General features: G+C 42.8%; 1 protein-coding gene across 7 annotated transcripts in view; it reads left to right on the top strand.

Annotated features, from left to right (window-relative positions):
• SLC45A4 (solute carrier family 45 member 4) overlaps positions 1 to 13,416 on the top strand; it is a 92,582-nt gene that overhangs the window by 41,476 nt on the left and 37,690 nt on the right. For 6 of the 7 annotated variants that reach the window (XM_030479695.1, XM_030479662.1, XM_030479678.1 and 3 more), the window contains one exon: positions 10,121 to 10,741. In XM_030479695.1, coding sequence (XP_030335555.1) covers positions 10,498 to 10,741 — 244 coding nt within the window. In that variant the 5' untranslated portion in view covers positions 10,121 to 10,497. Of the gene's footprint in view, positions 1 to 9,089; positions 10,742 to 13,416 lie in introns of all 7 variants that reach the window. The other variant, XM_030479687.1, reaches the window with a different exon arrangement.

Consider the following 13,416-nt stretch of genomic DNA (forward strand, 5'->3'; position numbering starts at 1 on the left):
AGTAACTGTGCCTTTAGGGAGCAGTATAATATCCAATCCACTGAATAAAGCCTGTCTCACACTGAATTCTAGATCCCTGATGGCTTCCCAGAAGCATTTGAGTCATTCCATAAAGACCCATAGTTCCCTACATCTTTTTCCCAGTAATGGTCAGGCTGAGGAAATTACATTGGCCCCCAAAATATAAACAATGAGAAAATAGCTTTATCTTACCAAGGTGTTCTCCTTGATGACATGAGGACCTTCATCTCTCCACTTTATGTCTTAAGCTTTCTGTTCCTCCCAGCATGTCTGGGCAGTAAAACCCCATCAGGGGAGTTTGCCATCTGTGACTGCATCACCACATCTTCCAGCATGAGCCAAAATCTTGCTCTTGGGTCACTTTCTGACTAAGCTGGAAGGGAGTGGAAAGAGGGTCCCAAAAATTAAGCGGGCTTCTAGTCAAGGCCATGCAGAAGGCAGCAGGAAACCCTATGGAAGATTTAATATTGCCAGGGCTGGAGCTGGAAGCTGGTTATGTTGGGTTTTAATACTTCCTGGAATTCTGCATACATCCCAAGGAAAGGTGCAACATGTCTCCATTAACCCTTTCAAAATCAAGTAGCGCACACCTTTGCTGTTATATTTTGGGGGTGATTGTTGTTTGGGTGATTGTTGTTTGGATGTTTTTATGGGTTTGGAGGAGAGTTGAGGATTTTGGATGTTCAACTTTAATAGCAGAAGAGCTGCCAGAATCATTTGCTTCTCTTAGATGAGTATAGTTTCCAAAAGCTATGCCCTGGCTTAAACAACAGCAAGGCAGAGGTTGGAAAAGGCCTCAACTGGATTCCTGTGTGTGACGAGGCAAAAGTTTGCATTGCAAGAAGGGGAATAAATGCTGCTTCTCCCTGTGAGGGGCAGATTGCTCCATATCCACTTCACTCACAACGTGCTGCAGATTGATTTCCCTCCTCCCAGACCCTGCTTCCATGGCCTAAATTGTGTGGTAGCCTCAAAAGTAGGTCATGATGCAAAAGCACTGCGCTGGTTCCAGTGGCTGCCTTTGGTTTTTGGGTTTTAAATCTCAGTTTTCAAGATGAACTTGTTCAAACTTTCATCTAAGCCTCCATTTGGTGTCATTCTTTAGGCATGGGATCCTTGTAGAACAAGCTGGTTTATGCTGTTGTGTTTCAGTGCCTTTGATTACCTGAATGATGAATTAAATGGTAGGACATGTCAAATGTGGTTCTTTATTGCACCCAGTTAGCCTTAACCTTTCTTCTTTGGCAGGCTTTTAGTGATTCAAAACAGGTTAGTCCAGTTTAAGGTAAAACTATTTTAAAACCAGAGGCTGACTTTCCTCTCAGGATCTGTAGTAACGTTGCTCACAGTGTCTGGTGTTAAGTAATATGTAGTATAATTGCATTTTGTAAAAGTTACTCATGAACAAGTACAGTCTTCTCCCTCTGATAGGGTTAATGCAGTCCTGGGTTTAGAAAGCAGTATCATAGAATCACAGACTGGTTTGGGTTGGAAAGGACCTTAAAGCTCATCCAGTTCCAACCCCCTGCCACGGGCAGGGACACCTTCCACTAGAGCAGGTTGCTCCAAGCCCCTGTGTCCTACCTGGCCTTGAACACTGCCAGGGATGGGGCAGCCACAGCTTCTCTGGGCACCCTGTGCCAGCGCCTCAGCACCCTCACAGGGAAGAGCTTCTGCCTGATACCTAACCTGAACTTCCCCTGTTTCAGTTTGAACCCATCACCCCTTGTCCTGTCACTCCAGTCCCTGATGAAGGTCCCTCTCCAGCATCCTTGTAGCCCCCTTCAGACACTGGAAGCTGCTCTGAGGTCTCCACGCAGCTTCTCTTCTCCAGCCTGAACAGCCCCAATGTTCTCAGCCTGTCTAAAAATCATGTTTGCATTTAACTCTGTGAGCAGTCTGAAAGGCAATTTAAACAAATACCTGCCTATAATTGCTGCCCTTTTGAACCAGAGGCCTCTTGACTCACTTATATGTTGGTGCTTCTAGAAAGTCACAGGATTTGAGCCTAAACTTAAGCAACAACTTAACCCAACGGAAGGATACAGCCTCTTTTCTGAATTTCAAGTAGATTAGTTGAGCATTATTTGTCCAGCTGGGCTTAAACCCTCCAGGTATGTTTTCTACATGCTTTTCTTCCTCCTGCAGCGACTGAACACTTGAGTCTCGACATGGGCCAAAGAAACTTCCCCTGTGGCCAGTTCTGTTACTATAAACAGCCACTAATAATTAGCAACAGAGCCGCAAACAACTGGGTGCGAATAGCTGCCCGTTGGCTAAGCTAGTGGTGTTCTGCCTTGCATCTGGCAAGTACAGGAGGCACAGTACATGATAGCCCTCCCAGCATGACAGGAGATCTTCCTGCTGCCTTGTGGAAGGGAGGCATCTTGAGCTGGGCAGGTGCTTTTTGACCTTGTGGCCGCAGCGAGCCACCTACAACTTGGTTTCTCTTTGTGACCTGCAATTTCACACAGGCTTTGGGTGCTACTACTGCTTGTAGCTGCTCCCATTCCTCCGTACCCCCATGCAATGTGGATCTATGCAGCCATGCAATCAGATAAAACCAACCTGACTCTATCAAGGATTTATTTAGCTTCTTGGATGTGGTGTTGTCGGCTTAGTTTTCAACCTGTATCAGTTACACTGGTTTATTACTACAGGCTTGCGTGGCTGTGCAGGAAGGGGTGGGAGTAAGGAACCTGGGGCAGAGAAGAGGAAGAACCAGCTGCTGCTTTAAGAGGAAGTACTTGTTTATTCCAGTTTCAAGTGATTGAGAAACCTATAGTGTAAGCAGTATAATAAGCTGGTAGCGTATTTTATGTGCTATTCCTATGCAAGCAGTTGACTGTAAACCGAAACTACCCTTGCTAGCAGAACAGGCTGTCCTAGCAAAAAGTAGAGTATAATTCGAAGCTGTGATCAGATTTGTACTGCAAGGAGGATCTGTCTGGTTTCAGCTGCTACTATCTCTGTAGTAGAATCATGAAATCAACTGGGTTGGAAAAGACCTTTAAGATCACCAAGTCCAACCATTGCCCAGCACTGCCAAGGCCACCACTAACTCATGGCACTGAGGGCCTGAGCTGCATGGTGTGTGAACACTTCCAGGGATGGTGACTCCAGCCCTGCCCCGGGCAGCCTGTTCCAATGCCTGAGCACCCTTTGGGGAAGGAATTGTTCCTCATCTCCATCTAAACCTCCCTTGGTGCAGCTTGAGGCCATTTCCTCTTGTCCTGTCACTTGTTCCGTGGGAGAAGAGACCGACCCCACCTCACTACAACCTCCTGTCAGGCAGTTGTAGAGAGCGATAAGGTCCCTTCTGAGCCTTCTCTTCTCCAGACTAAACCCCCCCAGGTCCCTCAGCCGTTCCTCATCACACTTGTGCTCCAGGCCCTGCACCAGCTCTGTTGCCCTTCTCTGGACCCAAATAGTAGAAACTACTGTCCCTGTTGCAGGTCTGTAGAACAAAATTAATATCAGGGGAGTCATCTGTACAAAATGAGTTGGATTTGCATCTTCTGGAATAGTTTTTAACATATTTAGAGAATAGACAGATTTCTGTGAGGTTTCTGAGGTGGTTTGCAGGGGGATGAAGGTCAGCCTTGCCTTTAAGAGCTGCTCTTTCACAGCAACATGCTATTTGACTATTGGCATGGTGGAGCACCAGAGGACTTGAACTCAAAACATTAGTAATTATCCTTGGACAGATGCCATTTTCCTCTTGAAAAGGCACAAGTCCAAGTATCATTTTGCAAGCCAGTCAGATGCTGAAGCAGAACCCAATGTCCATTTTGCATTTAATCATGGAAGGAATAAGGAGTGATGCTTGTCTGCAGCACAGGGGTACAAATGTGCAGCCAAGCATTTTATTTAGTCTGAGTAAAAGCCAGATAAACTCAGAATGCCTTTCTTTCCAATGCTAATATTAAAGTTATTCTTAAATTACTCTAGATAGCTTTTCAAGAGATGGCCAGATTACTTGCAAACCTTACCATAAACCAACTTGGCAGAAGTATCTGACAAATGACTGGGAAATTATAGGTTTGCCAACCTCACAAGATTCACAGGTGAAATAGAATCATAGAATTGGGTTGGAAGGGACCTTAAAGCTCCTCCAGTTCCAACTCCCTGCCGTGGGCAGGGACACCTTCCACTAGAGCAGGTTGCTCCAAGCCCCTGTGTCCAACCTGGCCTTGAACACTGCCAGGGATGGGGCAGCCACAGCTTCTCTGGGCAGCCTTACAGCATGGTTACCAATGTGTATGTCTGTGGGATGTACTCCTTGGAGAATTGAAGGAGGATGAGGTGTGAGAGACTGAGAGGAAAAGGAATCTTGTTATATTAGACTTCAGCTTCTGAACTCTTATACTTGTTTTTTCCAGTCAAACACTTGAATATTTCATGCAGTAGGAGGACACCAACCTTGGTTTCTTGTTGTTCATGGTTTTCTCAGTGTGTGGTGCAGAATGTGACATCAGGATCTGCTAGTGATCCAGTGACAACTGTGACTGGAATCATTAAACCTGGTTAAATCCTGTAAGAATTGGTTCTTAGCTCTTTTCATAGACTCATAGAATCATTTTCCCTTATGAAGTTCGTGGTAAACAATGAAAAGATATTTATATGCAGTGATGGCTCCAAGGTATCTCTTAATCCTTTCAAAGTCGAGAAGGTGGAATTCTTTTCAACTGCAGAATCTTTGTTTGAGCTGGAATATTTCCTGCACCATTAGAAAACAATCCCTGCGGAATGCAGCCCTTCACCATGATTTGAGAAGACTTTGTATATTTGCATGTAAAAGCATGTAATAACCATGTAGTAGGCAGATCTTGAAGACAAGAGATGGCTACATAAGGGCTTGGAAGTTAATGCAATAAGAGAGAAGGGGGTAGTTTGCTTCTGCTCAATCCTCCCCTTGTTCCCTTAGAAATTCAATGGTGTTTGGACAGAACTGTTTCTGTTTCACTCTGTTCATTCCAGTTTTTCTTTGTCTAGGCTTATTTTTCCTTCAGGACTTAGAATTTGGTAACTTGTGCACACCTACCCTATCGAAATGACTTGTTTCTTACACCAGCAAATGCCTTCAGGATTGCCTAATGGCTTCAGAGGAAGAAAGCCCTCCAAAAGATTGGAAGTTTTCTGATGGTATCCAGTTGGGCCCATTTAACTCTTCGTCCACTTGCCAAGCTTTGTTACTGCTTAATAAAGCACATGTGTGATTAGAGTCATATGCTTTGGCACTGGTTCAGAAAACCTGGTTGCTTGTCAAACAGAACATTCCTATTCCTTGTTAGCAAGAGATATCTGGAAACATGCATTAAATATAGCTCAGTCTTCAAAGATTTGGGCAGGATCACCGTTAACTCTGTTTATTTTGGTATTGCTGGGTGCACTCAGCATCATCTGGAGGTCAAAAGATTGGATCACAAATGGAACAACACTGCTTGTCAACCTCTTCAGTCCTGACCTTACAAAGCACACCGAGAAATGTGATAGAAGTCACTTGCCCAAGGCTTTGTGTTGCATAATGGTCTAGTGGGAGCTTTTTGTGCATCTCTAGCATCTTAGTGCTTGCTAGGGAAAAGAAAACCACTGAACTTTGTGGGCCACAAATATGACCTTATGTAATTCTTCCTCTTTTTGGAAAACCCTAAAGAAAAGCAGCAATTTTCCTTTGGTTCTCTGATGGGTCATGTTCTTTGTTGGTGAATGCTGCCTATTTGAGATGCAGGAATGCTAGGATATAACCTGGTTTTATGCTTCATAGTCATGTTATGACTTGTGCCTAGATGGAATCATAGAATCCCAGGAAGGGACCTCATGGATCATTTAATCCAACTTTTCTTGGCAAAGCATGGTCTAGACAAGATGGCCCAGCACCCTGTGCAGCTGAATCGGTGTCCAGTGTAAAAGTATAACAGATTACAAGCGATTTGAGAGCTTTTGTGCCATTTTGCTTACAAATTAGTTTTCAGGATATATTACTTGCCTGTTTAGTTGAAATATTAACTACCCCTTTATAGGTTTTGTCATTGCTGCAATGTGGCCAAAGGTCAAAGTAAAACATGTGCAATTAGGTTGAAGAAGAGCTGGTGTCATCAGTGCCCTCCTCCCATGAACGCTTTGCACCATCAGGAATATTCCTGTGTCTGCACTTCTCTTCATAGCCAACCTCTGTACAGTGCCCAACACAAACCTATTCCTATGGCTGAAATTCTTCATTCTACTTCCTTGTTAGTCATGAAAATCATAGAATCCCAGCACAGTTTGGGTTGGAAGGGACCTTAAAGCTCCTCCAGCTCCAACCCCCTGCCACGGGCAGGGACACCTTCCACTAGAGCAGGTTGCTCCAAGCCCCTGTGTCCAACCTGGCCTTGAACATTGCCAGGGATGGGGCAGCCACAGCTTCTCTGGGCACCCTGTGCCAGCGCCTCAGCACCCTCACAGTAAGATGCCTTTTAAAGCTTTATACAGAGTGTGGTGAGAGTGCGTGGCAGAATGGGGACGTGGTCTCGGCTTCCTGGGGTAGATGCTGTCTCATGGGCCAGTTTACCTGTTAAAATGATTATCTTTAGGTGCTACGTGGTCAGAAAGGGATGGATGAAAGGTTTCTAAAACCTTTTACTCCTGTGCCTCTCGACCCCTGTGCTCTCTTAGTGCCCAGTCTGCTTGAATGACAGGTAAAATGTAAGCCTAATTCATCGCTTTTAAAAATGATACTAATGCTGGCCTATTTCTCAGGCGAACTCCACACAGTAAAGCATTTGAACCACAGGAGTAAAGGGACTATTGGAAATTACCATGGATATTCAATACAACAATTCAAAAGAATATCTTGTCAATCCAGGTTTGGTTTTAGTAGCCAAGAAACATGAAAAAAATGCACTCCTTGGTGTTTTTTGATCCAGCTCCTCTTTAGATGCCATTTACTTTGGAGTTCTTTGCTGCAGAAAAACTTCAGTGATACTTCCAGCAGGTAAATGAATTTATCTCCCATTTTGATAAGGAAGAATGCCACTATTCATACTTGCCAAATTCAAAATGAACTTGGAAGGAGCAGCAGCACAATCTGGGTCGGTCTAAAATGAGTATGAACACAACCTAGCAGAGCTTGTGAAAGAGCTGGAAGACCTTTCTGAGAAGCTCTTGTTATTCTCTGGCTCTTGTATTAGACATGCACTTGGAGGCAGATGAAAGTGCTGCAGGAAGATAATTCCCACAGAATTGACATAATGGAACAGTAATTCTCTGTTCCTTTAGATAAAACCTGTCCATTGAGCCTCTTGCTATTGCACTTGAGTGCTGTAACTGGTGTTTCTGGCATGTTTAAAACCTACTGTTGTTCTTATCTGTGTCAATTACAGCTTCAAAGTCTACCTCCATCTATCATCTGTTATTCCTGTCTCTTAAATTATCTCATCTCTCCCCATCGTCTTCCACTTCCAGAATAACATTTTCAGTCATCCCTTAAGAGTCTGCCTCCAATGGGCTAAATCTGAGATATCCTCTTTTGTCCTGTCTCTTTATCCTTCCCAGTGACAAATGCTCCCAGCCTGGTATCATCCTGCTTGCGTCTACAGGCATCATAAAACATTCTGCTGTGATGAACTGCCTTCCTCTCAGTTCTGCTACCCTGGAACTGTGCATTAAATGAGGTGTGGAGGGAAATTGAGTTAAATCCTTCATAGACAGTGACAGGAGGGGAAAATAAGCATAAGAAAACATTAGAGACTTTAAAGCCATCTTGTGCCGGAGTCTTATCCGAGACCCATAGTCTGTAACACAACACACATGTACTGAGTGATTTCTGAGTAACAAGAGCTGATATTTAAACTTTTACATTCTTCTGACTGTAACTTTGTCTGACTCTGCCAGCAATGAAATGTTTTATGACTAGTCTGTAATTAAAATAATTGCTCCTTCTCTGGAACCTGGATTTCCTACGTTTTCCTCACCCAGAACTTGTGTTATGAGAAGTGGAAGCATGTTTCTCTTAATACACACCGTACTTAACTTCCTATTTATGACAACTTTATTAGCCCTTCAAGGATTAAGTTGGAACCTCAGATACTAAAGCAAAGTGAGAGAATCACATCCCTTCCCCTCCTGATGCGAGTTCAACACACTACTCACTGCTGGAAGGAGACAAATGGACTCTGCTGCATGCAGGAGCTTTGCAAATCCAAATCCTGACTGGTAGAAAGCAAAACCTTTATAATAACAAGGTGCTTATGAAGAACTTGAACAGATGCCTGTTTGTGCCATAATTCAGTGACCCCAGGCGGTGCATCTCAACTCCTCCTGTTAATTCTGAGTTGATGAAGAAATGCTTTCCTGAGTCCTTTTTGTTCTGAGCTATTTAAGGCTTAAAGATTTAAAGTTGGAGCTTAAAACTGTGCTTATAGCACTTGTGTTCAGTCAGTTATTTTAACTTCTCTCATGTGATTTCAAATTTGAGTAGCTCAAAAGCAAATTATAGTATGAAGTTGTTATTGAGGGGGTCAGATTGGAGCAATCCAGTAATCTTGGGGAGCCTGGGAGGAGAAGAAGCTTAAACAAAGGAAGATTCTAAAGAGGGTCTACAAGAAATCTGGAGAAGGACTTTTTACAAGGGTGTATAGGGATAGGATGAGGGGGAAGGGCTTTAACCTGCCAGAGGGGAGATTGGGATGAGATATTAGGGGGAAGTTCTTCCCTGTGAGGGTGCTGAGGCGCTGGCACAGGGTGCCCAGAGAAGCTGTGGCTGCCCCATCCCTGGCAGTGTTCAAGGCCAGGTTGGACACAGGGGCTTGGAGCAACCTGCTCTAGTGGAAGGTGTCCCTGCCCGTGGCAGGGGGTTGGAACTGGATGAGCTTTAAAGTCCCTTCAAACCCAAACCATGCTGTGATTCTGTGAAAGGAAGAACAAAATATACTCCCAGGGGGTACAGCTGGAGGAGGGTATCAGCAGGGGGGAGCAGAGAAGATGATGTTCCTGTGCTGCTCATTTAGTAGAACAGTGTGTCCAGCCACTGTTGGATGTGCTTTAAACCCCAAACATGTCATGCTTTTCTTAATGTTCCTTTTTAGGTTCACCACTTCATGATCTGGTTTGTGCTCTGGCCCACACACGGTTTTTATTGCCACAGCTGAAGGGGCCGGAACTGCAGCGTGGGGACTTCTTAGGCCAGCTCTGCTGCCTCTGCAGCACCTCACAGAACCATTCCCATGAGGGCTTTTGTGCTGGGATACAAGTGCAGTCACACTGTGTGCAGAGATGTTAATGTGCATCCTTCTAGTACAAACATGATGTAATCTAACTTTTAATAAAGTGCTTTTTCTCCTAAGTGCTTAAACGTTTTGATTGACATGGTACACTATGTCTGTCTGCTTAGACTTTGTCTATGCACAAAGGAGGGGGGAATGTAAAAGCTTATCTTGGTTGGAATACATTTTAATAATTAAATGTATGGTGGAAGATATTCATCATTCTACTTTCATGGGCTTAAGAAACCTCATAGGATGTGGGAGTAAGTGAAGATTGATGCCTGTGCTGTATATATCTTCATTAGAAATTTAAATGTCAATCTTTAAAGTTATCTTTCTAATGGCTTATTTTTGCTCATGCTTGAGGAATATCTTCATCATAAGACAGTGTGATGGATACTGCAAAGAAACTGGCAACTTCCAAAAGTTGCCAGACGTTGATGTCTGTGTGGCCAGTGAGTAAATGGTAATGGATGAATCATCTTCCTGGCATAGTACTGGAATATCCTATGCTGTTTCTGAAATGGAACCTGCAGTAAATTTACCAGAATGTGTTAGTCTTGTGCTCAGTGCTCTGAGGAGCTCAGGCAAATGCACTGATCTCTGGCTTCGTGTAGCACCACAATCTGGAGGAACTTACAAGTACAATTAAGCAGCGTTTAAATCTGAGGAGTAACTGCATTTCAATGGAAAGTCCAGAGGTAGGAGGGAGTGTGGAATAAAAGACCCTACAGTAGGCAAGGACAATGGAAAGCATTAAACAGGAAATAGGGTATATGGTTAAGGGGAGGGGGGGGCCGACAATATCCTGAGAAATGCTATTGAAATTTTTAAATGCTTGCTTTTTGTTGCAGATTAATCAGCCACTCGATGGGGATTAACAGTGGAGCACCTCTTTGTGTCGCCTTTCCACCTCTGTGTAGCAAGACTAACAACTTCAGCACTTCTTCAATAATAATTATGAAACTGGTATTAACTGAATGGCAATTATGGATTTTTAACTCTAACTCTCAGTAAACCAGCAAAGCCATATGTTGAAATTCCTACCAAATAGCTTTTCATTCTTGAGGTCTCGTATCTATACAAGAAGTTGCAAGATACCTGTTTGTACAAGAGGAATATAAGCATTACCTGCCTGAGGAACAGAGGCTGAAAGAGAAGACACCCTAACTTGTTCGTGGAGTTATGGTAGTATTATTTATATAGATATAACAAATATATATATATTTTTATGGTGATGAATATGGCTCCCCAGAATGCTGACTCGGAATCTATGCAAGTTCAAGATCTACCTGTGGCACAGCTTCAGAAACCAGAAAACAAGGAGAATGAAAGTAGAGAGGAGACCATTAGTGAAGGCTCTATAGACCGGATACCGATACGGCTGTGGGTGATGCACGGTGCAGTAATGTTTGGCAGGGAATTCTGTTATGCCATGGAGACAGCTTTGGTAACACCTGTATTGTTACAAATTGGTAAGTAAGCCTCATTTTTGTTACTTGAAACTGTATCTTTTTGCATTGATTGAATGCGGAGGAAGAGGGGTTTGCCAGCTAAAAGTACTCCAGGCGAAAAGGATTTTGGCTTTTTGTTATTGCCTGTGCCACAGATTCAGTTGTGTGACCATGTTTAAGGATTATGTGCGTTCATCTTCTGTCCAATATTGCTTTCTTCTGTAAAAATGCTGACCTGATTTAAGTCTAAAATTCTTTACTAAAAGGTAAGTGTCCTAGAAACAACGTTAGACAATAAAGGATTGCAGTGAAGCTTTTTTATTTATGGAGAAGTGCTTCAGGTTACAGTACTTCAGAGTAAAGTTAGATAAATTGGCTTTTCCAACTACTAGTAACTTACTGCATTTATGTCAGACCACTAGTGAGTCTTGGTTTATGTGATCTGCTTAGTTTATAACACCTGAATAAACCATGATACCAATAGCTTTAGCTAATAATGGGGTGGTAATGGGGTTTAGAATAGGAGTGGACAGTGTTGAACTTGTGGTGAGTGTTGTAATTAGGTTACAATAAACTGCCTACAGTATTATCTAGTATTAACTTTATCCACTCCAGAAAATCATGTTCTCTATCAGATATCGGAAAACATTACATGAAGCTGAATAGAAGTACTAGACTGAGCGTGCTTCCATGAGGAAATAAATCAACAATGTGTGTGTATGGTATAAGTGTATATATAATATATGCATATTGTATGTTTGCTAATGTTTGCTTTGGCTTATACATGCAGTTGTGCCTCACAGCATGCTCAGTTGTGGTGAAACAGAACCACTCGACCAACTCTCTAAAATAATGTTCATTAAATACCATTTAAAGCATTGTTTAAGGGTTTCCAGGTTAGCATCTCAAGTGAAATGTCTGTATTTTTGTATCTATATGGCAAAAGGGCATCAGAGATTGAAGCTGTGTGCATGGAATGTATAAATTCTTTTGTGCAGTCTCCTACAGCTAAAAATGTGTTTATGTATGAAGTTACTAGCCCATAGTTGAATCCACAGAGGGGTCGATAATCAGTGCAGTCAGTGCCATGAGAGATGCTGATGAGTTCTGCCTCCACGTTTTCCCAAATATCGTCGTTTTCAGAGCTCATCAGATCTGGCAGCATAATTAAAATAGATAATAAATGTTCCCTAAATAGGAGCTCTCTGAACCTGACTTGCTGAATAAAACAGTTGCAACTTCATCTAGGAATGTTTATCACGTCCATAACTTGTTTTGTGGTTTTATCTTTTGGGTGAGTTGAGATTTAGAGGCATAAATGACTTGTACTAGTGGTGTTGGTTCAATTAGTATGATGAATGCAAACCCTTGCATCCTGCTTTGCATGGAGAAGACCCCCAGTCCTGTAAGTGACCTTTGCTTGCTTGTTTGTGCTGGCACTTGGCTGTTTCAGATGTGTAGCTGCCTAAGCTGACTTCACCTGACCATAGAGTAAGGTCAGACAGCATAAATAAACCATTCTCTTAATGACTGACCATTTCTATTTCTTTTGTGAGCTCTTCTAGCTGATCTGTTTCCTCCAGATAATTGAGAAATCTCTCTTCCCTTCCTTCCCTACCCCAGTGATCAAAATAACATTGGGATTTGGGGGAAGGGAGGAAAAGCATTCTTGCTTGGAGAAAAGCTGGCAGATCAGCACAGCAATGCAAAAGGCTTTGGGGATGCAATGATGATGTTCCATGCTGTAGAGATAAGAAATGGAGGGAGCTGGTTACAAATGTATTTAGGGCTTTGGGAACTAATTGGAATCTTTCATGCTTTGGTTTGTGTTCCTTCAGCACGGGAATAAACAGTGCTGGATTCACTGAAGGGTTAAGTTATTCACGGTTAAGTTATTCAAGGGTGACTTATCTAACCTGTTTGGTAATTGCCTCTTACATGGTTCTGTTTACCTTTATCAACCTCAACATCTGTTTGCCTCAACATGAGCTATATTTATTCCTCACTGGAGGGGGTTGCATGGAGGTGTGGAACTGCTGGAATATTCCCTTTGCTGCTTCATTTGGGAAAAGCCACATTCAGTTTGTTTTCCATGAGATTAAATGGGCTCTTTTGAGAAGTGGCACCTGGGGAAGTGTGGTCACTAAACCAACTAACTTTGCTTATAACAAATTGAAGAACCAGAAGCCTTTTGGGTGTGCAAAAAAGACTTCCTTACAGGCTTATGTTGAATATTAACAATTAAGCTTTACAGCAAGTGCTTGTGTTCTGTATCTCAGAGGAAACTTTGTTCACTGAAATCATGTGAGATTCCTATCAGGTACCACCATTAAAACCTTAGGCACGTTAGTATGATGTTACACACTGTCTGCTTGCAGGTATTTGACTTTCCTGACTGTTTGTGTACCCTGGATCAGAGGTGGTGTTATGATTTGGCAGATGAACGACCTGTCCTACTTGTTCAGTAAGCCATGAGATTTCAGCAACTGGAGATAGTCCCTTGGATAGTCCCTTTCCAATTCAATTTCTGTGTTTAAATGTCCTGAAGTTTTGAATTCCTAACAGAAAAACCTAAAGGCAGCAACAAGAGCTGCTTGGATCAATAGATACTGTGAATTGGGAAGGTCTGGAGGTGCCTGAGTTGCTGTATCCCCACTAAAATAAGTGATTTGTGACTTCAACGGTTGTCTTTTTTG

This window comes from Strigops habroptila, chromosome 1 (assembly GCF_004027225.2).
Source record: "Strigops habroptila isolate Jane chromosome 1, bStrHab1.2.pri, whole genome shotgun sequence".
NCBI classification, from domain to species: Eukaryota; Metazoa; Chordata; class Aves; order Psittaciformes; family Psittacidae; genus Strigops; species Strigops habroptila.